We start from the raw sequence: 26,914 nt of genomic DNA, 5'->3' as shown, positions 1-26,914 counted from the left end.
CACCACAAAGGTGACTGAAGTTGGAAGCTTTACTCAACAGCTACACATTCTCTCGAAGGTAGAACCATTAAACATTTAAATGCTAAATAAGATTCACTGTGAGCTGGAGATATCTGAAATACAATGTATGTTCCTACAAATAAAGATCCTAACATCTCTTTCAAAATAAAGTTTCCACACGCCACTGAAATTGTGAGGCAATATCACTGATGAGGCAACCAACTTGTTTTGGTAGTAAACAATGACAACAGTTACCACTGCTAGCTATAAATAACACAGCTATTGTTAAATATCTCTGAGAACATCCTGTCTTCATCATATGTCTACAAGTTTAATGAGTAAGATATCACATACATTTCACCTTACTTTAAACTGATTAGTATCTAACAGTCTGAACATCTGATTCTAGTGAGCTGTCACATTAGTCTCTGAGATGAACATGAGTAATGGGTGTGGTGTTGTAACATATACAGTCGTGTATGTGTGTGTGTGTGTGTGTGTGTGTAACATCACCCAATGCTGCACTGCTGTTCAATACAGAGGTTATACACAACTCCCAGGTTAGATATTTTGCTGCTTTTAATGTTCCAATGTAACGGCTGAGCTGGAATAGTGAAGTCACAACATACAAATAATCATGGTAAAAATACAGCTTGTGAAAAAGAATAATTTAATTGCCTAGGATGAAAAGGACATTTAAGGAAAACCAAACAACTTGGAAGTTTCCAGTAATGGTAAATTTGCAACCATTAACTCCCACAATTCCTCAGAAGGGGTAGAAAGAATGTGTGGACAGGTATTACCACCTCTGCCAAGAGTATACCGGAACCCCTAATGCCGCTTTCAATGTACTTTTAATGTTTAAAGGGAACTGTTTCATTGCACAACTTTTGAAATATGATTAAGGGTGAACACTTTCTACAATTATTGACTCTTAGGTCCATTGCAACATCCCCATGAACAAGCTACTAATTGTTTAAAATTACATTTAAATGGTAACTTTTTTCATGAAGTACTTAGTCTGATTGCAAAGGTATCTTGGCAAAACAAAGTTATTACCCAAACTCCCATGGCTTTCCATATGGTATTTAACAAACATCAACAAAAAAAAAATTTGGATTCTGGCTTGTTATAAACCCATTTTTGGGCTCGAGGCTCATGAAGAAGTCTATTTGATCTGCACCTGCTGCACTTCACATCTCACTTTCATCTCTGCCATTCCATATTTCGTTTACTCTCTCTATACTGGCTACCTTCTCACAGCAACTCTTTTCATTCCTGCCTCCAATTTGTAAAACATGTTGCCAAATTAAATGCTTCCTCCCTCTGCCACTAGTGAACATGCTTCAACCCTCGATTAAATACAAGCCAAAAATTAAAAGCTGAAAAATATAAGGAATTTTGCTCAGAAACAATATTCTCTGAAAAAATTATTCCCTAGTATTTGCAGTAAGCATGATTACAGATTAAACATCAAATTTAGCACTCATTATGTATTTTCACAGCTGGCCCATTTCCTCAGATCAATGCAAATTACCTTAAACATCATTACAGATTCTTCAGCAGAGATAAATATTTCCTTTTCACTGCATCTGCTGTTGGACCTATTCAAGACAATGAGTAAGAAGCAGAAAAATTATCTTTCTGGAGTTTTGCTGGTGGAACAGGAAACCAGTGACTGTTTCATGCACACTTCCATAATTACCAATAGGGGTTAAGAGTTAAGCTGGACAGATGTCTAATCTGACATCCAGAAGGACCTGTAACTTCCTGTTACTGTTACGCATACTGACACGTTTTGTATCAAAGTCCAGAGGTGGAGAGGGTGGTTCACACATATATTTGTTTCAATATAGAGTGTGAGCTTTAATTTGTAGTCATATACAAACCATACGGTATGGGTACTGCAAACAGACCCGCTCATTCTCAAGTACTACAGTGCTGCTTTATTTACATTTATCTACTGAGCTGAGACTTGTCCCCAAAGTAACTGGCAAAGTTAAGGTATGTACAACGACTTGACCCTTATTAGCACAGAGTACTTTTTTTACTGGAGCACTTTTAGGGTAAACATCTTGCTCAAGGATTTTACACCCAAAGGTGGAATTTGAACCTGTGCCCTTTGAGTGCAATATGGCAGGTCTAACCATTACAATACCGACTCTCCCAATCTTTAGCATCAGTTTAACGTTCAGAGTTCCAAAGAAAACCAGCACAATTCAAATTCTGAAAAGTATTCATTCATTCATTAAGATGAACCACTTGTCCAGTGTAAGGAAACAGTCTCAGATACACAGGATGTGAGGCAGGGTAAACACTCACTGGACAGACATACACTAAGAGCAACTGACAGTGACCAATGAGGCACCAGCACTTCCTGCTCTACATCCTTCTGAAGAGTCAAAGGACATTTTCACTCTGCTTTCCTTATCTTCTGCCATGTCCATCATCCCTTTATGGAAAACAGTGAATGGGCTCTCTTGTGGTTATGTCTACTTTCTCATTTTATCTGTGCAGCTGGACTCGAGTACTTTCTGGCCACTAGATTGGCTCATTTTACCCTTCGGTACCATTCCATCTGATGGCCCGACCCACGCCATCCTGGACTGGGAGCATGCTGAGATTTCTGCTGCCTTATGGGGACCCACTACTGTTGATCTGGACCATTTACATTCCTTCTGTCCTCCGTCACTGTGGTTGTCATGCATTATTTTTTCTGGTCCAAAATGCAACAATTCAATTCCAGCAACTCCCACAGACATCTTCTGCCTTTGTCATCCTCCCCTACACTTCCACTGCCTTTCTTCTTATATGAGACATTAGTGCCATTCTCAAAAGCCAATCCTGATGAAACCGCCCATCATCCAAATGCAATCAGATGAGCATTATGGCATTCAGTAAGAACTGTGAAGCAGATGAGCTCTTTCCCAATGAGGGGTTTAAATGTGCAGGTGGTGCATAGATAAATATGAATAAATACATGAGAGAAAAAGTTCTTTTCTATTTGTATAGCAGGACCTTGTACCAAAAGTGACAAGAAAGTTTACATTTTCACTGTTTACATATTTTTGGAGCAATTCAAGTTAACCTTTCTTAAAGATACAAAGAGCTGCCAGTCTCTGGAATCAAACTGGCATCTGTTTGGCTTAAAGAATGCATTGTTAACCAACTTCCTTTCTTTGCTATTGCTCTAAGGGATGAATTTAATTAGTTGTTACTCACTGAAAAACAGGTATTTTCCAAGAGTCATGAGCAGCCCAACATAAGTTCTACCCACCTGTACATAACACATCAGGTAATTTCTGAGGGGGGAAAAAAAAATAGCTTTAATGGAAGAAACAGCAAACACAAGGTAAAGCTGAGTTGACAGATGCTGTTCTGTATTTCCATCATTTTTTAACGCACTGATGATTAAAAAAAACACTATGGACACGAGGGTCATTTATGTGAATGAAAACAGACGCATGATTTATGGCAGCATCTTCTCACGCGGAATGCTATATATATATATATATTTTCTTTTTTTTTTTTTTTTTTTTTTTAAAAACCATCAGACAAGGGGCTGGACACAGAGTCTGTCACACTAGAGGTGTGTAAATAACTGCTGCAGACAGTTGGATGAAACTCAAGACACCACCATACAAACTGAGAAATGAGCTCTTCCTCAGAAATTATATGCTGTCTGCATGTAATTAGTACTAGTCCAGACAGTTTGGTTAAACTTAATATTATTAAGCATTATTTAGGCAATGCTTTGGCCAAGGCCACTGACAATGATAGATAATCCCATTTTAAAAGGATGTGTACATGATCCAGGGCATTCAATGGATCAATTCAGGCACAACATCAAAAGTACGGGGGGGGGGGGGGTCAAACCCAGAGCTTACGTATCAAGATGACAGCCCCTAACCATGATTCTGCCACCTGCTGTACATTCATCGCAATGCTTGCTATACAGGACAGGCGTGTAAGTGTTCTTCGTAAATTCCTGTTTACTCCAGGGACCTTCGGCCGCAGCGACATACCGCCAGTGGCAGAATCAGGGGCAGTGCGCGCGCGCACACTCAGGAGCAGTAACACACGGCGCAGCACTACGCCGCGAACATGTCCGAGCCCAACACGATCTTCTCGCCGAACCTTTTTCGTACAGCTAACCACATCACATGTCACACTCCAGTTTCACTTATTATTTACCACGCGGTACTCAGAATCACACGTTCCCGCGGCGACACCGCGTTTCATCTGTAGCTTCATCATGCTCGTGTCCAACCGCGCTGCTGAGAAGCGCGGCGGCGATCCCCCACCCCCCGCGCGCTCGACCGTCACGTCGCGCGCACCCGAGCTCTCCAACTTTCACAGCGAGCCGAGCCGTTCGGACGCTGCCCCTTACACGTACACGTTCGTTATCTCATCTAACCGCGCATTCATATTTAGGCGCTTGTTTTTGTTTGTAATTTGTTGTGCGCTGCAGCCTTACAGTTTTACACACAGCCTCTGCTGCTACTTTAAAATTCCTCACGAGGTGTAGCGCCGCACCAACAGCGCCAATCTGACTGAATGTGTGGCAGAGACGGATGCTTCTAGAAATCGCCTCTCCTCTCTCTCTCACACACAGTAAAGAGACCTGGCTCGGAGGATGTGCGTGTTATGTGATGTCGCCGGTCGTGCAATAACCGGTCGCCGCATACAACCAATTCAGTGGATGCACCGTAGACGCAGATACACGCGCGCGTGCGCGTGCACCGCAGCGGCAAGCCGTACGGCACCGAGCAGTCCGCGTTGCTGCGTTGACTCACTCATTCACTCACACACACACACAATACATACATACATACATACATACATACATACAGAGACAAGCGCAAGAGGAGCCCCCTCACCCTGTCCGCTGGAGCTCCCGACCTGAGCGCCCCCGGTGCCCCCTTCACACCGTCCCGGGTCCGCTGGGTTGAGAGTAAACAGCGGAGACTTCCCCTTCTGCCCGGGACTCGAATCGCTGCTCCTAAACAAGATGGCCGCTACAGCTCCGTTCGCCGAACTCGGTGACGTCATCGCACGCCGACCACCATTAACTGTTTGGAGTGCCGCAAGCCGCTGTGTGTGGAAATCTTACAGAACAGGCACCAGATGCAAACTTACTACATAACAATGATGTAGATACGCTATTACTGTGTTGCAGCATAAACGAAATTCCAGAAAAATGCTGCTACAGCTACCAAAGTTCTTCACCGAAGACACAGTGAATTCCGATACGATAGCCAACTTTCTCATCTTGCTTTGAAGGCAACATCAATATTTCTTTCATTTTTGTTTCAGTAAACATTTTTGTACTTGCTGAAAGACTAAATGAAGTGGCTCAAAACAAAAAAAGGTATAATATGCAAAAATGCTAATGGATATACCCACACAAGGGCAAGTTAGGCCTACATATTATTTACTATTTAGCAGGTGGTGTGAAAAAAGGTGACAAAATCTTCTAAATTCGTTTGCTGTTAAATTTGCTTACAATTTATAGTAACGAAAGTTGGGGAAAAAAAAAAAAAACATAAGTCAACCACATATTTCCAGAGGGAGCATCTGGTGTAGATCATAGCAATAAAATACATTTCCTTGCAAAATGTGTTCTAGTAGCCAAGAGACCTTCCAAATCATAATAAAAAATACAAACTTTGCAGTGGTTTAACAGGTACATGTCATTGATATCTCTAAAATAATTGACTCCTAGCTGTCTGAACTTGCTACAAATCTACAACTTAGGCATTTCTGCAACTCAAAATATATAATGCACCAAGGTCACACATTTTCTACTATAATTTTAATATTTTGTAAAATAATGTGTGAATTATTCCACATTTGTAGTACGTATGAGTAAATTGTGTACTTTCCCACACAATTACTGTGTTTTTGATTCACAAATTGGGACTATGCGCTATTGTCCCTAATTAATAACCTGAAGAGATGTCAATAATTTGAACACATTTCCCCATTCTGTATTTCTAAGTACAGTTAATGAAACCCTAAAATATCTCCTGGTAGAGACAAACTTTAATGTCATTCTTTCTTGTGTTGGCACCCGAGAGGTGTGTTATGGATCCTGGGTGAAGGTGGTTGAACCATCCAGCTTTCCTCTATGAATCATCAGTGTAAGATTCACACACACACACACACACTGTCCTCAACTGCCTGTCCAAGTCAGGGTTGTGGTGGTCCAGAGCACAAGTCTAAGTAGAGTAGACTCTGAATAGGACACCAGTCCATCACAGGGTAACCACACATTCACATACTAGTTACCAGCGTGCCTGAAACATGTCTTTGGACTACTGGAGGAAATCAGAGCACCCAGGAGACCACACAAACTTAGCTGGATTCAAACCTATGCTTGAACAACTCAGACTCCCTGCTGCCATGCAACCCACCAGTGTAACTATTCACCAGATAAGCACACCAGTCATTTAAGTTTTTCCACGCTGTTTTCCCCATCGTAGTGCCCTTTGGTATGAAGCCCATGTAGGATAGAATGCCAATTTTTGCAGCGTCTTATGGTGAAAAATATACATTTCCCAAAAACTCCCTCATATAAAAATTGAGAGGCTGTGTAACAAACTTTTGTCCTTTTGAAACCCAAGCCATGCAGTTTGCCACTTCAGTGGACTTTACTACATGCCTGACTGACTTGTTATGGATCTAATCCACCATACTGTTTATTTAGGATGAAAAAAAAATCAAGAAACTATCATCTTTATTTTATAAAAATAGTTCACAGTAACATGAAAGAAGGAGCAGAGGTCTGTCCAAGTTTAGGGGACTCTGTGTCACGAAAACCAGGTAAAAGACAGCGATAAAGTCTCATAGCTGTAGCCCATAGACACTGAGTGGAGTTCAGGCATTTTCTAAATATTTTGCCAGGACATTTCAGTTTCTGAGCTTTAATTTTATCTTCCAGTAAAATTAACAGGCATGGAAGAAATTGCACATAGATCCATGAAAATTTCCAGCACCTCCAACCTCTCCAAAACAGAGATTCTTCACCTCCCTGCTGGCCTGTCCTCTTATCACGATTTATCGATCAAACTGAACAACTCACTTATTTTGCCTACCTCCTCGGCTAAGAGTTTAGGAGCGATGATTGACTCAAGTCTCTCTTTCTCTCAACACATCGAAGCCACAACCCAGACCTGCAGATACATCCTGCATAATATCCACAGGATCTGTCCTTACCTCACAAGTGACTCTGCCCAACTACTTGTCCAGGTCATGGTGACATCCCATCTGGACTTCTGCAACTCTCTGTTGTGCAGCTTTCCCACTACTACCATCAAACCTCTACAGCTGATACAGAATGCTGCTGCATGAGTTGTGTTTGACTTGCCAAAGTGTTCCCATGTATCTCCTCTACTCGTTTCTCTGCACTGGTTTTCTATAGCTGCCCAGATCAAATTTAAGACCCTGGTTATTGCCTACAAATGCATCAGTAGAACTGCTCCCAGCTATTTACAAGACTTGATCAACCGCTACACCCCAACCAGACCACTTCGCTCATCTACTTCTGTCTGCTTGGCGGTCCCGCACATGGAAGGTAAAGCATGGAGTTTTTCGGTTCTGGCTTTGTTGTGGTGGAACAACCTCCCCCTCTCACTCAGAAGTACTGAAACTCTGTCCACATTTAAGAAGGGTCTGAAAAGTCACCTCTTCCAGACTCACTTTACCCACGATCTCTCAATGAGCTCATGTATGGTGTAAATGTTCATGCACCATAACTTTATGATCATGCCCAGATAAGTGTTTACACAGCTGCTACTCACATATTGTATGTAAAATGTTTGTGTACCTTTTTCAAAAAAAAAGAGAAAAAAAAAATTGTAGGACTTAATCAGGGATTGATACAGTGCATAGACAAACTGCTCATTTTACTGTGCCACCGTTGTAATTACACAAGTGAGCATTAGTCTGGGAAAGTTGCCTTTAAATAACCCTTTGAGCCAAATTCATACTAAAATAAATTCAAATGTAACAGCAAAGAATTCATAAACCTGAGGGAAAAAACAATGAAAGCAATCCATTTTGACATGCACTTATTTACCCAAGCATGTAAAGTTAATTATTCACCAAGTTATTCACATAATGAGACAAAGGTTCTAGTTTCAGTCCATGTAATTGTTTTCAAGTGAGTCATGAAAAGTGCTGAATTTTCTTGTGAGTATAGCTAAAACTGTATTCTGAAATTTTACATGAACAACAGTCATTTCATAAAAATACTTATAATTCTACTGCACACAAAACTATAAACTATAGTAGAAAACTGGGTTCTTGAGAGACTAAAGTTCAGACCACTATGTGATGTCATGTGACCCAGATAAGACACCCTCTGTCACCTCTGGCCCCAGCCCTCTGCTGCTTCCTTTTTCAGTGGAAGCTGCTTCTTGGTCGTGCCATGGATGAACTCATGCAGAAGTCTGGCGTTAGTCACACTGCCCAGGATGTCTGCCAGTCTGTCCTGGCTGAAGGTAGCCAGTTCTGCAAGGCTGCCAGCATTTCTGATGAGGGCATGGCAGTTCTTGGTATTGACACCTGGCATGCGCAGTAAGAAATCATATGTCCCAGGGTTGTAGAGGTTGGCAGACTCTGTGACCGTGTCGGACTCAACAGTGATGGCTTGGGCGGCAGCGGCATCTGGCTCAGGTCGGCCCCGCTTTAGCTCCTCAAAGAGTTCTGCTGTGACGTGTGGCGAGGGGCACCAGAGCAGCCGCAACCGAGGGAAATGCAGCGTGAGTAGAGTGAGCTTAGAGGTCACGTCATTGGCTGAGATCTCCTGCCTCAGGTCAGAGCGGGCCACCAGGGAGAAGGGCTTGGCTGGGTCAAACTCAATGAGGAGCACAGGCCGGCGATAGAATCGTGTCATGGAAAGGCACTGTGTATACAGCCGGCCACTTTGCAGGGAACCAATAAGGTCGCTCACACTCTTGCGCTCCACACACATATCCGCAGTCAGAATGTAATCTCCCACCTCTAGTGTGACAGGCTCTATGTCCAGACCCCGTCTGTGCAGCAGGGAGGGCAGCTCACTCCTGAATTCTCGCATGTCTACAATGACTCGTGAAGATTCCACATTTTGCTCCTGGCCTCCTAGTTTATGCACATTCAAACAGGAACAAAGGGTTATTAGAGTCACATAAATCATTACATTTACTCATTCAGTTGAGGCTTGTCCCCAAAGCAACTTACATCATTAAGCTACATACAACTATATACCCATTTATACAGCTCGGTAATTTTTACTGGAGCAATTCAGAATAAATACCTTTCTAAAGAGCACTACAGAAGTAGGTGAGATTCAAATTGGTAACCTTCGGATCCAAGGGCAGCAGTTCCAACTACTACACTATCAGTTGCCATGTTATCCATACACCGGTAGTGTTTAATTACATGTTCATTATGTATCCTTATATTTCAGCACCATTTAATTTAGAAATGAGTAACCACACAAACCTTCATGTCAGCAGGAACAGGAGGAGAATACAAGAATCCACAAAGGACAAATAAAGAGTTCAGTAGGTGGTAGTGAAAAGCCTTGCCTGCTTTGCAAGTGTTAGTGGTGGCATTGGCAGGCTCCTGGCTCCGGATCAGGTCTAAGTTTGTGCCCTCTCGTCCTTCTCTTTCCTCTGGCACGACCATGCTGGCCTTCTCCCTGTACTCATCCAGAGAAATCAACAGATCACACTGTTTCACAGAAATAACGCTGAAGGTCCTTAAAATATTCTAGGGAATGACACCCCTCTCTGTTTCCGTACTTCAGAAACCTTGATTCTATGCAAATGGACAAAAAGTTGTGTGAGTGCTGCTCACCTGATGAGATGCTCAAATGCCTCTTTTTCCTTGCGTAGAGCAGTCAAATACCTCTGTTCCTCCGTGGAGCCAGCGTAAATAAGGAAGTACACCCTTAAAAGTAGGAGTCATGTTTGAAGAACTGTAATATTTTACAGCTTTCAAGTAAGGCACCCAAAACTGAGTGTAAGTATAAAGTTTCTTAAGTTTAGCTGTTATAAAGTATATTACCAGTTTAAAACTTTTATCTCCTGAAAATTTTCAGCTCCGATCGCTCACAATGGATATGATTAACCATCAGTTTCTGATGAAAATATGTTGTGTCTGCATACCTCATTGGTTTGCCTGGACGACTGGCTTTATAGGTTTCCAGCTGGCGAACAAAGGACAGCTCAGCATCATACAGCACTGCATATTTTGGCTCTACTTCATGCAGTACCCGTGTCAGGCTGTAGGGGTCAGTGCAGCCCTGGAGTGGATGGATGACAGTTAGTGGTTCCTTCAAGATTCCGTAACAATTGTCGGAAGGTAGGTCCAAGCCGAGCTCTACTTCCTCTTCTTCATCCTCTCCGTCAGCACTACTGCCAAGTGCTTCTACCTCAGCTTCCTTCTCCACCATCTGAGTGAGGGTTAGATATGGCTTCTTGCTCTTCTTGCTGCCTTTTGTTTGCTTCACTGTTGGTTTCTTGCCATTTGTACCCTTCTCAAGCTCCTTTCTGTCCCAGGCTTTTCTTTTTTTTTCAAAGCCTTGCTGAAAGAGAGCATCCCTTTTGCCAATGGTGCGTGCATAGAGACGGTGCAGCAGGGCCTCGGCTCCACGACTGATATATTCCCGCAGCTGGGCGCAGGTCCTATCGTCACTGGCACAGATCAACACCCGTCCTAGGAGTCAAAGTTCAGAATCACATATAGCTCCCGACATATAGCACATAAATTCAAAACAAACTATTAAAATCTTCCAGACCAAAGTCCTATGACGAGGGTGAAATGACTGTCCTTTACCTGGGCCTTCTTCACAGCTGCTGTTCTGTCTCTCAATCTCCTGCATTACCTCAGTCAGTGCCTCCCACTTAGGGCTCTTCTCCAGCACCAGCTCCCTCTTGATCTCCACTGAAGTGACAGAAAATCTACATGCAACAAGGAACAACCACACAACCCCAGGCAGAGTTCTGGGTAGAGCTACAGGTAATTTTTAAAAAGGATCAGCCATGTACCAACAGATGTGTAGCCTATCATTATAGTCTGAGATGTATTTCTTAAGCATTCATAAAAACTCTGTGGGAGTACAGGGAAGTGAGAAATCATTGCATACTTTGGGCTGTGGAGTTTACCTGTATTGTTTTGTTGTTGCTGTGCACCATCTGTTACCTTCAGCTTCTTCTTTGTCTCAGATACACGGTACACACGTGTACGAGCATTAACAAACAAAGATGTACTAGAGTCCAGGAACAACCACCCTACAGAAATAAGACACTATTACAATCAAGCAAGATACACCACTTCAAGTGGATAAAACAAACTAAAAATCCAGGTCATGAATTGCAAATATGAACATGTTTTTGTATATATGATGGCTTGAAAGCAGCCCTGTCCCGTTATGTTTTTCCAAACAATTAGCTCCACCTGAGTTGCTTCCAAAAGCTTTTTGACTGGAACGCAGGGACTCCAGAAGGTTCAGAAAGGTGACACAGTCATACTGGGTGAGGTAGAGCAGCAGGGTACGCAGAATTTTCAGATCTTGGACCAGCGATTTTGTTTTGGCTCCCAGCTGGTGCCACAGTGGATCCAGGTAGTGACGAATTGTCTGAAAACAGACACAACTGTTTGCAACAACCTTACAGATGTGAACTTAACCAAGAAAATGGTGAATATATATTAATGGCCCACTGGAGTTCTTCAGGACTAAAATTCTGCAGTTATTAACCCTTTTAAGATAGGCTACAGAGGCATTACTGTAAATATACAAAAGTATAAGCATCATCTTTTTAAAGCTTTACAATCACCTGCTAACACAAACTTGTTACAACACATTAGAACTTCATTTACCTACCTACTTATAACAACTCAAAATAAAAGCTACCTGCTTTATGCAAACTATTGTGTAAAAGGCACCAGCTTCAGAATCCAAGCACCTCATAGTTAGAGATGTTGGTGCTGAAATTCTCACTTTCTCAAAGGCGCTGCTCAGCATGTTCTCCAGAGAGAGATCCTCAGCCTCCAGTGTCGGGTTGTAGCGCTTCAGCTCCTTCAGACAAGCATTCATGATGTCCAGCACCGAGGTCTGGATGGCCCTCATGGCTGGAGTCAGGGACACATGGAGCTCAACTACATCAGGCTTGTGTCTGTCAAGCACTGAATTAACAGCAGCATGGAACCTGCCACACAGTCACAGAAAACTGTTTTAAACTAAGTTTGGGCAACATTTGATGCACAACAGAAAATTATTATAGCTAGATAATTAGCGGAGGCCCAGTTCTCATAGTATTGATATAACTTATATCAACATTTCAAGTCTACTTCACATTATACTTGTACTCAGATTTATCATTATTTTTTCATTTATTTAAAAGTAGTTCTGCAAATAACAGCCACCAGTGTAGCTTAAAGAGAGGAATTTGTTAAATGAAGGAATTGCATAGAAACCAAAGAAGATGACTGCAAACCTGGGCCAAAGGAAGAGCTTCTTTACGAAGAGGTTCCTCATGACTCTCTCCACTTGGCAGAAGCCAGATGAGAAGGCAATGGCTTTGTCTGTGAAAGCCTTGATGAAGCCTGTCTTGTTTTTTTGCCGGAAAAGTCTCAGGATAAATGCTTCCTGGCAAGACTCGATTATCTTGTGCGCCCGGTACACCAGGATTCCTGCGTGCAAGTGCTGGAGTTTAACTTAGCACATTCATTAAGATAACAAGAAAGGAAGAACACAACTGATTACAGTCTCGGCACCCCTTGTGTCACTAAAATATAGGTGTGAGAAGACACGAACAAGGGACATAACTCCATCAACATTCATGCAATCTTGCTGCTTGACAGTGTTGTGGATAGAGCAGCTGTCTTGGATCCAAAGGTCGCAGATTCGAATCCTGCATACTTCTGAAGTACTCTTGCAGCACTGAAATAACACCAAGCTGTAATAATGGCCATTTAATTGTAGGTAGCTTATGATTGCAAATAACCTTGGAGAAAGGCATCTGCTAAATGAATAAATGTAACGTGCTATCCCCAGTATCTGTATAACGCCGCATAACAGGGACATCTGGTAGTGCAGTGGTTAGAACTGCTACCTTTGGACCCATAGGTTGAGGGTTCAGATCACACCTCTGGCTGTACTACTTACTTACTTAGGTACTTACCCTACAACTGTTCCAGTAAAAAATTACCCAACTGTACAAATGGGTAAATAACTGTAGGTAGATTAACATTGTGTCAGCTAAATGAATGTACTGTAAATGCAACTCCATTCAATACACACACACACTTTCTGAACTTCTTCTCCCATTCAGGGTCACAGGGAGCTGGAGATTAACCCAGCAACACAGGGTGTAAGGCTGGAAGGGGAGGGGACACACCCAGGACAGGATGCCAGTCTGTCACAAGGCACCCCAAGCAGGACTTGAACCCCAGACCCACCAGAGAGCAGGACCTGGTCCAACCCACTGTGCCCCCCACACTCCAATCAATAGTACTGATAAATATCATATCCCTCCACACTATTTGTCCAGCTGTTAACACCACTGCATTCAAGAGTTTGATTAAAGAGGCATGTAAGTGGGGGTGTGGTAGAGCAGTGGATTTGGCCAGGTCCCACTTTCTGGTGGGTCTGGGGTTCAAATTCTGCTTGGGGTGCCTTGCAGCAAACTGGCATCCCATCCTGGGTGTGCTCTTGCGCCCAGTGTTGCCGGGTTAGGCTCCGGCTCGCCGCAACCCCGCTCAGGACAAGCGGCTTCAGCCAGCGCGTGCGCGTAAGTGAAGAGCACGTTTGATTGAAAGCTCTCGCACGGACCGGAAATGAGATGCGCAGGGATCCGGTCGGTGAGGAAGTCCACCACCAGAATGCGGCTCGTCACGAAGAGGACGCCGCCTTGCGTGTACACGTCATAGCGCTCGCTGCTCGCCACCTCGCTGGTGATGGTGCGCGGGAGGTGTCTCACTCCTTCTGCCCGCAGCTGCTCCGTCAGGTACTCCTGTGCAGAGAAGCACCGTTCATCGAAGTGCCCGTAAACTTTACGTTCCGCATTTGACCCATCACGCCATGGCATTTTTGTACAGCCAGCTCACCTGTTCAGGTGCGGTGGTGTTCAGGAGAAGCACGAGACTTCCCTCTTCCGAATACACGCGCAAGAACTGCAGCAGCACGCGGTCGACGCCCATACCCTCCGCCGTCACCAGGAGCCCGTCGGCGGAGAAGAGACCGAGGAACATGTCGGTCTCGAACTCGAGCAGAGGACCCGCCATGGCGGCCGTGAAACCGGAAAGATTTGACTCAGCTGACTTTCTCTCTGCACGAACCCGACTCTGGAACTTATTAAAATTAATTACGCTCGTCGTCGTGTTTCTTTTTCGTTCTCCTGCACCGATGCAGACGAAGTCACCGGTGATACAATCGTTAAAATATACAGCCACTGTCAGGTGGTTTCACACTAAATTTCACAATCGAATCGAGAATCCAACTATTCCTACTGTAACAAGACAACAAGTGCCGGCGTAACAACGCGGGAATCATTATCCACAGTAATGACAACTACTAGATAAAGTTCTAATTTTCTCTGTGGAGAAGGTCTAAGCCATTGCGTTTACTTTACTCGTTCATAGTTATAAATGAGTTAAATAGCTGCGTTAAATACGTAAAACCAGCTTCGAAAAGACTGCTTCACTGTTGAGATTCTCCTGCGCCGTGTTTTGAAATTTGGCATCACGTGACCGGATTTTCCGGTCAAGAGGGCGCTTCAACGGGCACGATGACAGGAAGGGAATGAACAGCGCCCTCTACGGGGGGGAGTCGAATGCCTCACGATTGTTCCTATTTGTGACGCGTTTTCTTCTAACGGCAAAGTTATTTTTACTTCTAAATCACATAAAAAAAGCTTCTCATAAATGTATCTATCGAGTGAGCTAATTGCAGAGGCTTTCCTTTTTAAGTGGCTCACGCTCTCAGAAGCGGTTAACAGTTTGGATATTTATACCGTGTAATTTGGAGGTACTAGTAGGGCTCGAGTCTGTCTTTCAGCACAGAGAAAGAGCAGCTGGACATTCTGATGATGTCTGATATTCCCTATTCTTACTTATTCAGTCACCAAATTTATTTTGTTAGTGTTTCCAAGTCATATTTTCATTCTTCACGGAAACAATTCAGTATTATGAAACACACACACACACACACACACACACACACACATACATATATATATATACATACATTGTCTGAACCGCTTGTCCCATACAGGGTCGGGGGGAGCCGGAGCCTAACCCGGCATCACAGGGTGAAAGGCTGGAGAGGGAGGGGACACACCCAGGACGGGGCACCAGTCGGTCGCAAGGCACCCAACAGTGTAAAATTTTTTTCGAAAACAAATGACACTTAAGGTTTGTAAAGATAGCGAACATTTACATGACTTGTTTCTCCAAAGCGACTTATAACACGCACATACACACACATTTTCAGAACCGCTTGTCCCATACGGGGTCACGGGGAACCGGAGCCTACCCGGCAACACAGGGCGTAAGGCCGGAGGGGGAAGGGGACACACCCAGGACGGGACGCCCGCAAGGCACCCCAAGCGGGACTTGAACCCCAGACCCACCGGAGAGCAGGACTGCGGTCCAACCCACTGCGCCACCACACCCCCCCCGACTTATAACATTAAGGTCATAATTATTACATGCTTACAATTATTTACCCCTTTATACAGCTGAGTAATTTTTTACTGGAGTAATTGAGAGTAAGCACCTTGCTCAAGGATACTACAGCCAGAGAGGGGGATCAAACCCACAACCTTTGGGTCTAAAGGTAGTAACTCTAACCACTATGCTACCAGCTCTCCCAGAACATGCACCATTGCTATCATTTCTAATGTGCTGTTTGTCATTCGCAAATGTTTGTTAAGTGCAAATGCCAAGGCCAATGTTTTATAAAGGTTGGAACGGAGTCCATGGGTGGAGGGGAATAAAGGACACAGACACTGGCTGTCTTATCGCACAGGGAGACCAAGTGCAGTCTGGATCGCAGGCCGTCTCTGGAAGACGGGTCCTGAAATGGATCTGATACTGTGGCGAGTGACTCAGCACGACGGCGCTTCCTCGCTGCGACCTTTTGCACTTTGATTATGAGAAGGCAGAAGATCTAAGAAGATGTGTGCAAGAATAGAGGGGCGATTACATCAAGAGATGTAAAACAGCCAACAAATAGATTCCCTGAAGCGATTGGGATATTAAAACAAAAGGAGAGTAAAGAAAGAGAGGAAACATGATTATTCAGTCATCGGTGACTTTTAGTCACTCTGCACCAAAGAGGATAAAAAATGTCCTCCATCTCCTTTTATTTGGCTTGTTTAAGTTTCAAGACTGAATATGTACACATGCAGTGGATTACAATACACACCACACCCCTTCTATTTGTATTCTTTTCTATTCCATATCATGATATCACATTATTATTTACAGTGGTTCATTTAGCTGACATGTTTCTCCAAAGCAGCTTACATTGTTTTACCCATTTGCACAGCTGGGTCATTTTATGGGGTTAGGGTAAGTACTTCGCTCAGGGGCATTGCAGCAGTAGGTGAGATCCAAACTTGTCATCTTTGGATCCAAAGACAGTGGTTCTAACCTCTACACCACCAGTTGCCTTATTATTTTATGTCATTTGACTTTTAAAGAAAAAAGTCTCTGGTTTGTTACCAAGCCTTGGAAGAGTTAATAATGCTTACTGAAGAAAAATTATCTCAATCAGCAGAAATCTGCTTAATTGGGGTTTAAAGTGAATGTGGAGAAATTCACACTGCCAGTGAAATTATGGTATGTGTGTTTCTCCAAAACAAACCCTCCATGCCATTCATTCACCGCATATAAAAATACACAGTATATACAGCTGACAAAACCCTTCACTGATATCTGATAAATTGTACTAATGTATTTATCAGCGTAATGTTAAATGTGAAAAAGGAGCTAATGAAGCGCAGAGATTTGAACAGTTGGGAAAGTGCGGCTGCTTCATGATGTGCGCGCGTTATTGGGGGTGTAGTTTTGTAGTGGCCACTAGAGAGCAGTAGAGTGCCACTTTCAGCTCATTGGCATCGGTAGCGACAATTTCCATCCATCCATCCATCCATCCGTCGCGAACACCCGCTTGTCCGGAGCTTCACCCAGCAACACAAGGCGCAGGGCCGAAGGGGGAGGGGACACATCCAGGACGGGATGCAGCTCCAACTTGTGACATATATTCAATTCATTCAGCAGAAGTTTTTCTCCAAAGCGACTTACAATGTTGAACTATTTACCCATTTGTACAAGTGAGTCAGTATCAGCAAACTGAATTTTATACACATATATATATCTTGTAGCATACAGCACTCTGGGTTTGGATGGGCTAGAGAAGGACACACAGACAGCATTTATTCTGAACATTTCACTACATCACCAGCACACAAAGAAATAATGCTCTTAGGCCCCAAACCCCTTTTCCTTGAGAACCCACCCCTAAAACTAACTGCCCCAGCCTACTTAGCCCTCCCAAACACAGTTACCCCACCATTTTCCCCGTAAGTCCCCCCAGTGGTTGCACACTTTATTCACATTTTTCCCATAATGCAACTACTTACAACAGTGTGTGTGGTGGTGCAGTGGGTTGGACCGGGTCCTGCTCTCCAGTGGGTCTGGGGTTCGAGTCCCCCTTGGGGTGCCTTGCGACGGACTGGCGTCCCGTCCTGGGTGTGTCCCCTCCCCCTCTGGCCTTACGCCCTGTGTTGCCGGGTTAGGCTCCGGTTCCCTGTGACCCCGTATGGGGCGAGCGGTTCAGAAAATGTGTGTGGCACACACGGCACACGCAGGGGTGTGGTGGCATAGTGGGTTTGGCCAGGCCAGCTGTGTAGCAGGTCTGGGGTTTGAGTCCTCCTTGGGATGCATTGTGGTGGAGTGGTGTCCCATCCAGGGTGTGTCCCCTGCACCCTCTGTTGCCAGGTTAGGTTCCAGTTCGCCATAAGCGGCTGTAGGTATATACTGTATCTCCCATCATATAAATGATTGCAAAACATTTTAGAGAAATAACAATAGAATATGTCAGCCCATAACATAATTCCCCTTTCTTACCACAGTGCAAATAAAAACATTACTGAAGCGAAAGGGTTGAAGTGAATATTCTCACACCCTGAGTGTCCCAATACACACACACACACACACACACACACACACACACACACACACAAACAAACACTTATCTTACAGTAGAATTCAGTCTCTTGAGGGAGAATGATTGTGAGTGCAAAGCTTTCCCAGCCTCCCTCAGAAGGTCCCGGACAGACAGTAAAGTCCATGGGAGGAAACGGCTCCTCTGAGCTGCATACACAATGTTGCAGTTTGACAGGGGAACAAAGCAGGTGCTTCTTTTACTCCCTGTGGGGTCACAGTTCTGCTGGATCCTCTGTCCTACTGGCACCTGTTTCATACATTCCCATCTGTATATACACTGTGTGTGTTAACAGTACGTATATATTACATTTATTCATTCAGCTGATGCTTTTCTCCAAAAAAGCTTACAACTATTTATACAGCTGGGTAATTTTACTGGAGAAATTCAGGGTAAGTACTTTGCTCAAGGGTACTGTAGCTGGAAGTGGGAATCAAACCTCTGACCTTTGGGCCCCCAGACAGCAGCTCTAACCACTACGCTCCCAGCTATCTGCTGTGATTGGCAGGGGTGTATATATATATATGTAATGTAATCATATGTACATCTATACATAAATATAACTATATAAAATGTGTGTGTATAAAGTGTTTACATATTTATTTATTTATTTATGTTAAAGCAAGCAATGTGTATATATAGTAGTATACTGTAAATATATACATTTACATATTTATATAAATGCAGGCATTTTGTTTAAGTTAACGAATAAAATCTGCAAACAATTGTGTATAAAATATTGTGACAAAAAAAGTAGTAGTTTCAGCTCAAAGGACTTTGCAGCTGAAAGGACTTACACTTTCTGTAGAGTTTGTGGTTAGTATATCGTTTTTTCTACCGCAAGAAACATCTGGAGTTGAGTTACAGCTGAAAAAGCTGTAGTGCTTAACGGACAGAGTTGGAACTCAGTTTAATTGCTCAAGGGACACATCACCTAGTCTAAAAAATGCAGTTTTACACCTTGTTGGGTTGGGTTAGGCTATGGATTTGGGAAAGTGTGCTCATATAAGGGAAGTGCTGCAGAGTAGCACACACACACACACACACACACTGTCTAAATCGCTTGTCCCATACAGGGTCACGGGGAGCCAGAGCCTAACCCAGCAACACAGGGCGCAAGGCTGGAGGGAGCAGGGACACACCCAGGACAGGACGCCAGTCCATCACAAGACGACCCAAACAGGACTTGAACCCCAGACCTACCGGAGAGCAGGACCCAGTCCCTCGCACCACCGCACCCCCAGACCCTTACAGAGTAGTACCATAATCTTTATTCTCTACCCTCTTCCTCATGGTTAGTGCTTCACTCTCTTTGCCAATATTCGCAGTACTAAACAGTTCGGTCTCGCAAGGAAGACTGTCAATCATATGCATAGGTGACACAAAATTCCTTAAATGAATGTTTAAAAAATCTGTTTGAACAACTGTTTTTTGTGGTCCTCAATATAACAACCAGTGTCTTGAAATACCCACACTAATGATACACATTGTAACAAAACATTTGTAATATGTCAACTTTTATGCATTTTACATTCAGTTTTGTTAGATTAAACATACTTCTTGAGATTTGCAAATTTTGGCATCACGTTTCAAGCACCGAATGTTCCGGTACTTTTTAGGATCTGATGTTTTCGACAGTGTTCTGGTGTCTTCGAAAATGTTCCAACGGCTGTGAAGTATCAAACTAATACTGGCACTCTAGAAGAACTAGTGGTATTTTTGTATTTGGCAAAATTTAACTAATCATAATCAACGCTAAAATGGACATAACGAAGAACTCTGAAAAATTTAGTTGCGTGATGAAAAAGTCTTTGAAGTGTGAGTAGAGTCCCAGTAGATTTGGCTGGGGGAGTGTGTTTGGGGGTACGCTTCCGGTTCTATATGACATTTAAATTAACAGGCCATCTGCTGTACACTTTGCCATGTGCTTATGAATCTGCATGCATTATGAAGCCTATTGCATGTGCTCCTCTCAGTGTGAGAAGGGGAGGCGCAAAGCTTTTTTAGTTCAGCCGGGACACAGATCTGGAAAAACGAGCCCAGAATTCGATAAGTCCATCGAGGGTGGACAGGGTAGCCCAGGGGCCGCGTGGGAACCCCAAGGTGAACGTTCTTCGCAGGCTGTCTGTGGGCTGCACTCGATCTGGCCACCAGTGGGCAACACGTCCACATATTCCCCCTCCCACGCAAGAGGACCCGGCACATGTACGGCCACCTTGTGCTCTTTAACTTCACTCACTTTCATTAGCTGCTTACCCAAGTCAGGGTGGGGGCAGTCCAGAGCCTATCCCAGCGACACAGGGCGTAAGGCTAGTTAGGCTACTCTCTGGAAGGAACATTGGTCTGCCACAGGGTAAGAATATGCTCCAGTAGCAATTCATACCACCTGACTTACATGTCTTTGGACTGTGGGAGGAAACCAGAGCACCCAGGGCAAACCCACAGACAAGGCAAAAACAGGTGAAATCCACACACTTATTTAACTTGCTTATCCAACTCCTCTTTGTGAAGAACGTCCTCCTGACTATTCGTTCTTGTTAACCTTACAGTGGTATTTTTAAGCTACTTGTGGTTATTCATTTATCCAAACATCTCGTTTTTACAGGGTGTGTACCTTGCCCATGGGTAGCAGGGATTCAGACCACTGACTATTAGACTAGCACACGTATTGAAAAGTACAGTATCTTTTTGATGCCTTTCCTGCCAAATGTATCAAGTGTCTTTAAAGACCAAATAACATAATTCTGAGGAGCAGCACAGAACTGGCTCAACTCACACATCACCGTAGCAATGGCATCGCCAGCCATCTAGTGCCAGTGTTCACCTCCTTCCCCACCTCCTCCAAATATTTCTCACCCTTTTCAATTCCGCTCTTTCCGTTCATTTATTTAGAAAGCACTTTTCTCCAAAGTGGCTTAAAGGTGAAACGAAGGGCAGGAGAGCAGAGCAGAGGTGAAATGCTGCCTGAAGAGGTGCCTTTTTTCCACTATTTGTCCTGAGATTTGGAATTTCTGCCTGGGGGACAGAGTTCCGCCAGCGAGGGACCGCAGTCAGACAGAGATGTGATTGCGATGTCCCACCGTTCGGAGACTGGACAGTCAGACAGCCTGAAGAAGGAGGTGAGAGAGATTGGATGGCGTCTGCTGTTTGATGAGGCAGGCAGCCAGAACCAGGGCTCAATTTAACGCAGGCGTCCATTTGTGGCGGGCGAAGGGGGCAGAAGGGGAGAAATGACAACACGTCAATGCTCAAGACACGCAGGGGCACTTGGGATGAGCTGCAGCCCTCTCGTGCCGGAAATACAGGAGAGACATGCCCATACCTAGGGGTGCTGAGGGAGGTGCAGATGCCATGCATGTTGAACAGCAGAAGTGCGCAGCTCACATGCCGTGTGTGCGTATGGAGTGTGTATAAAGGCTAAGCACAGTAGGGGGCGTAGTGGTTATAGCCGCCGCCTCGCAATTTGGAGGTTGCAGGTTTGAATCTCACCTCCTGCTGCAGCACCTACCCTGAATTGCTCCAGTAAAAACGAACCACCCGGGCAAATCACTGCACGTCATTTGAAGAAAAGCGTCATCTGAATGAATAAATGCGAGAACAGGGTCCAGATGCAGAGAACAATTGAAATAATCCCGAACTGGAGTGAGCATGGACCCTTGGAGCGCTCATATGCAATCAGCTTCAAATCATGCGTCAAAAAGAAGTCATTATGACAGCAGTACCAACATACATGATTTTGCAGGTAAGAACAAGCTTACTTCTCTGTGCGATGGGAGGATCGTGAACAGCTGTGCGTGGAGCGCCTGCAGAGCTACGCCACTCTTAAATCCCTGACTTCCATCGCACATTAGTTTATGCTGCTAGGCCGCTGTCTGCGTCTCCGCGTCCCAGGTGAGAAGCACCCCCGTCAATCTGCAGGCGCTCAGAGCGAGAGCCATTAGTATGCTCCCAATCAAGCTGCTTGGCAGTCTGGCGGAAATGCAATAAAAACACCACTTGTCAACTGCTTTTATTGACTTAATGTCTAGCAGAACGCTAAATGGACGAGACGTGCCTCTCGGAGGTGCCGCATGCCTATTGTGGCATGGGGATATGAAAAAATACACAAGTGAAAAAGATGTATAAATAACAGAATAGGAAAGACAATAGGGCTGAGGCGGTCCCGGTGCAAAGTGGAAATCACCTTCTCGGGCTGTCGGCCCCGTTTTAGAAGAACCGTTCGACTTGGATCAGTAATGGAAACACGGGAAATATTGTGTGCCAGCAAAGAGGGGTATATTTGTTTGACTTTGAATAAATATGGAAAGCAAGAGTACACAGGTGCAAACACCCAGACTGCGGAGACTGCGGTGCAGTGGAGTGTCGGGAAAACAGTATTCCGCAAACATTTAATTATTTAGCAGATGCTTTTCTCCGACGAACTCTATGTCGTGTTATTAGCCCACACACCTTATTCATCAAGGTGACTTACACTGCTAGATACACTATTTACAATGGCTCGCTCATCCATACATCAGTGGAACCTGAGCAGCATGTCTTTGGACTGTGGGAGGAAACCAGAGCACCCGGAGGAAACCCATACAGACATGGGGAGAACATGTAAACTCCATACAGACTGACTAGGGACCAAACCCACGTTCTCTCGCACCACCCAGACGCTGTGCTACCACGCCACCCCTCTAAACACACTCTGCCACCCCAGTGATTTTCTCAGAATCCTTAAATAAAGTGTTTGAAAAGGGAAGGGGTTGTTTTTTTTTTTTTTTTGTTATTCCCCCCCTTCGCTCCCAGTTTAGCCACGATCACTGCATATACCTCCCTTCAAAGTCGGGCAGCCACACCCCTCAGTCGATGTGCACGCTGAGAACCACCTGCTTCTTTTCACGCTACAGACTGCAGCCTTCATGGGGCACTCTAACGTGCTGTGCCACGTAGCCCCCACCTGGGGGTGGCGTAGTGGTAGCTGCTCCTTCGCATCTGAAGGATCCGGACTCAAATTCCACCTGCTGCTCTAGTACCCTTGAAGAAGGTACTTACCCTGAATTTACTCATTTAAAAATATCGGGAGAGTTAAGCCTGATGCAGTGTGACTAAATAAAGCCCGCAAAAGAAGGAATGATCACAAGCGCTGCGAGATGATTTCCCAGTCCATGTGGACAGAATGCCGCCCTGTCGCTTGGCTGACAACACTTCCTCCATCAGCCTCTGACGCAGTTGCTGAGAGGCTACCGGCTCTTTCTCCGAGGCCTTCTCTCCACTTTGTGAATCACTTTTCACTATTATAAATAGAAGCCTTTATAAATAGGAGGGCTCATATTAAATATCATTTGGCATCTGTCCCAACAATCCCTGTAAGTGCTGTGCATTTTCTGTAGATGTCCTAATTTGGTGACAAGCATCTTCTGGGCTACATTGTTTGTGGGTACTGATATTAGCAGTATTGTTTGTGTCCTTAATGACGTAATTTGTTGTCAGGAAGAACGTTGGAGAGCATGCTGGAGGTGTCACACTACACGGGGAACTAAGGATGGAGCTGTTTCTCTTATCGATGGAAGATGGACTGCATGCGGATACAAAGTAAGGTGAGGTACCAAAAGGTATGCAAGGTATAAATCGACAACAAGTATGAATGAAAGAATGCTCAATTTATGGTTCTATGATGGTATGGCGGGTAGCGCTGGTGCCACACAGCTCCTGTGTGTGTGTGTGTGTGTGTGTGTGTGAGAGATTACCCTGTGATGGACTGTCCAGAGTGTTCCCTATGGTTCCAGGATAGGCTCTGGACCACAGCGAGCCTGCACTGGACAAAGGGTCATTGATGATGGATGAAAGGTTCCGGTTTTCTTTGTTTGATGAGTCTCTCATTTACATTAAACTTGTCTGCAGAGGTTTGAATTCAACTAACTTTCTTTGTTTGAGCGCATTTGTCCTAAGCGCCAGTTATTATTTTGCATTTTTGGAAAGGGCAGGGCAAATCAGCATGCCATCACAAGAGGGAATCTGGTGCAGGATGATAATAGTATTGTTCTAAATGTTCTTAATTCTGTAACATGGAGATTATGCTGAAAGATGTTCCGCTGGGGTGCAGGAGGCTTTAGTACTTCTGCCATATTGGCCCTCTTGTCCCAGTCCATTACTAAAGCAATAACCCTAACCCTCCCTTCCTCCTTGTCAGCCCTCAGCCCCAACTGGCCGTTGGCAACATTTAATGGGAAATCGCGAGACTGTCGACCCTCAAAGTTATGCACAAGTGGAGGACAAAAAAAAAAAAAAAAAAAAAAAATGCCATAAGACCGCTGGAAGGTCAAAAAAGCAATTACTGGGGGCTTGTAGAGGCCAAACTACTTTTTATTGTTCATGTAAGCACCAAACTCAGAAAGCAATTATAAAAAGCCATTATTATTTCTTCAGTTAGCTGGCACCTTGGTCCAAGGCGACTTACATTGTTAGGTTTATACACCGAACTACATGATTTACACGGAGCGATAATCTTCACCGTGGCGATTCAGAGTAAGTACCTCACTCAAGGGTGCTACATCAGGAGATGGGATGCAAACCTGGGTCTTTTGAACCTCTAACCTCTACGCCACCTGCTGTACATCTTTATAACTGCACGTATACCGCGAAAACAGTCCTGCAATAAGCGATCAAATACCGGCCTTTGTGCTCGAAAGGGATGGGGGGGTTTTGGGGGGGTTTTGGGGGGGTTTTTGGGGGGGCGGTTAATGAAAAATGAAGAATTTTTTGCTTTTTTGCGTTTGCGCTTATGTTGTGTAAGGAAAAGCTGTGTAATTATACCGGGGGCAGTTAGTAAATCATTAAGAAGCCCCAGAAAATGGGCATATATTAAGAAAGATCACAGCTGTGTTTCCTGCTCCACTCACATTATTATCACCCTGGTTCTTCAGCCCCTCTACACTCGGTAGCTCGCTGGATTTAGGAGATTTCTTGCCGACAGTGCTACCTAATTAATGATAAATTATGGGCGCAGTATTGCTGCACGCTCAGAGTTTGATATGGAAAATCACACTAAAAGTCTGATTAAAGTAGGAGTGCAGGATTTGTGTTGTGGAGTAAAAAGTACATTTGGTTTATACTGGAACATTTACTTCAGGGAAGATAGTGTGAGATAATTTACGTGTGGGGACGTAAACAAAAAAAAACAAACAACAAAAGAAAATTAGTTAAAACCACAGCACCGAAACCAGCCCCGTTTTCTCTTTAAAAACCTCCTTTGATGATTATAGACAAATGTCTGACTATATTTGCCGTTTCTCGAAAATGCGTGCATTTATTTTCCTATTTACGGCGTAGCAGTACAAAAATGTTGTTTCATCTGAATCCCCCAAGATATGGAAGATGCAAACAACAAAGGATTTACGACATTCGTTCTTCAGTGTAATTCCTTGAAATCCTAATACTAACATTGCTCCGAAAAACTTAATTAAAGACGCAGAGCAAATCGAGGCTGTTATAAGCTGTTGGTGGTGGATTATGCATCATTGTTGCTGTATGTGTAATTTCAATTCAATGGTAATTTTGCTTCGAATACTGTATGAGAATGTAAATTAATATTTCTCGGCACGTGCTAGAAAGAGACCGAGGTCGCCTCACAATCGCTAGGGTTCGATCTGAGTAGAGCACCTGCCTACAGCTATTTGCGGAATTGCTCCTGTAGCATCGCCTCCGAAGAACTGAACGACCAACAGGAGATTCCTTTGGGTGCCAAAGACCGCGTTCGGGGCGCTGAGTCAAATGTGTTCAATGGCGTTCAATTCCATTAAAAGTTTCGGAGACTAGTCTGACATCATGGCTTTTAACGTTTCATTATGGAAAGGAAGGTCTTTGGATAAGTCATACCGCAGTAAACGAAGAAACAAATTATTCTTACGCGCTTACATCGAAATGGTGTTATAGACGTCAAAAACCTACAGGAAATGTTCGAAAGAAGCAGAGAGACACTGCGGGTGAGCTAATGAGACGAAGATAAAAAACGTTTGCGTGAAAACTGTTTACCCCCCCGAACCCCAGAGTCGTGTCACCAGCATCTTGATCTCCCCCAGACACTGTGTTGCTGTCCAGTGTGAGAGTCTGCAGGGCCCCAGCTGGGCGCCGCTATGGCCCTCCTGGGTTCTGCTCCGGCAGCAATCGACTCATTAGCCCCAGGATGGCCATAAACAGCCGTGGAGGCCCCGTAACGAGGAGAAGATCAATGGGCTTCTAGCGCCGCAGCAGCTCTGCACAGTCCCAGCCCCAGGGATGGGAGCTGTTCGAGGAGAGTCGTGCCTGGGCCGATGTGGAGAGCGCTTCTCGATTCAAAAGCCCTCGGCGACAGAGGCGCCGCGGTGCTCTGGGCACGGAGAGTGCTGCCGGCGGAGAGGTCAGCCTGCAGGGTGGGCTTGGCCGGCTTCACAGGAGGACATACTAATGGGCAAGGAAAAAAGAGGAGCCGGGGACTGAGCCCAGGGGGCCGTCGTCAAAGCCTCCCCTCGGCTACGCAGCTTGCTCATATCGAGCTTCGAGATCAGCTCCGTTCCCCTTTGCATTTTACATTTCACATCTGGACAGGCTTACTATCGAAGCACCTCCATATGTAATAAGTACTGCAGAGAAAGGATGTCTATAATAGAGAGCATTAACTACCAAACACATAAGTGGATTAGTGTTGGAATGAGTGTCTTCACAGGAAGGAAA

General features: G+C 44.4%; 2 protein-coding genes across 3 annotated transcripts in view; both read right to left on the bottom strand.

Annotated features, from left to right (window-relative positions):
- mrtfba (myocardin related transcription factor Ba) overlaps nt 1-5,005 on the bottom strand; it is a 46,476-nt gene extending 41,471 nt beyond the window's left edge. The window contains exon 1 of one of the 2 annotated variants that reach the window (XM_018740566.2): nt 4,881-5,005. The gene's annotated coding sequence lies outside the window, so the exon portion shown is untranslated. Of the gene's footprint in view, nt 1-1,537; nt 1,591-4,880 lie in introns of those variants that run through there. The other variant, XM_018740573.2, reaches the window with a different exon arrangement.
- A 2,877-nt stretch (nt 5,006-7,882) lies between these two features.
- ercc4 (excision repair cross-complementation group 4) lies at nt 7,883-14,721 on the bottom strand. The gene is made up of 11 exons (XM_018739329.1): nt 14,098-14,721; nt 13,823-14,003; nt 12,486-12,681; nt 11,990-12,197; nt 11,446-11,626; nt 11,154-11,279; nt 10,825-10,932; nt 10,155-10,704; nt 9,844-9,936; nt 9,573-9,685; nt 7,883-9,123 (listed from the first exon to the last, which is right to left on the bottom strand). The coding sequence occupies exons 1-11, from the start codon at nt 14,272-14,274 to the stop codon at nt 8,369-8,371; spliced, it is 2,688 nt and encodes an 895-aa protein (XP_018594845.1). The 5' UTR covers nt 14,275-14,721; the 3' UTR covers nt 7,883-8,368.
- Between the last annotated feature and the right edge of the window lie 12,193 nt (nt 14,722-26,914).

The sequence above is a fragment of the Scleropages formosus genome, chromosome 20 (genome assembly GCF_900964775.1).
Source record: "Scleropages formosus chromosome 20, fSclFor1.1, whole genome shotgun sequence".
Lineage (NCBI taxonomy): Eukaryota > Metazoa > Chordata > Actinopteri > Osteoglossiformes > Osteoglossidae > Scleropages > Scleropages formosus.
The sequence above is the reverse complement of the archived record's forward strand: the minus strand, read 5'-3'. Positions and strand labels throughout refer to the sequence as shown.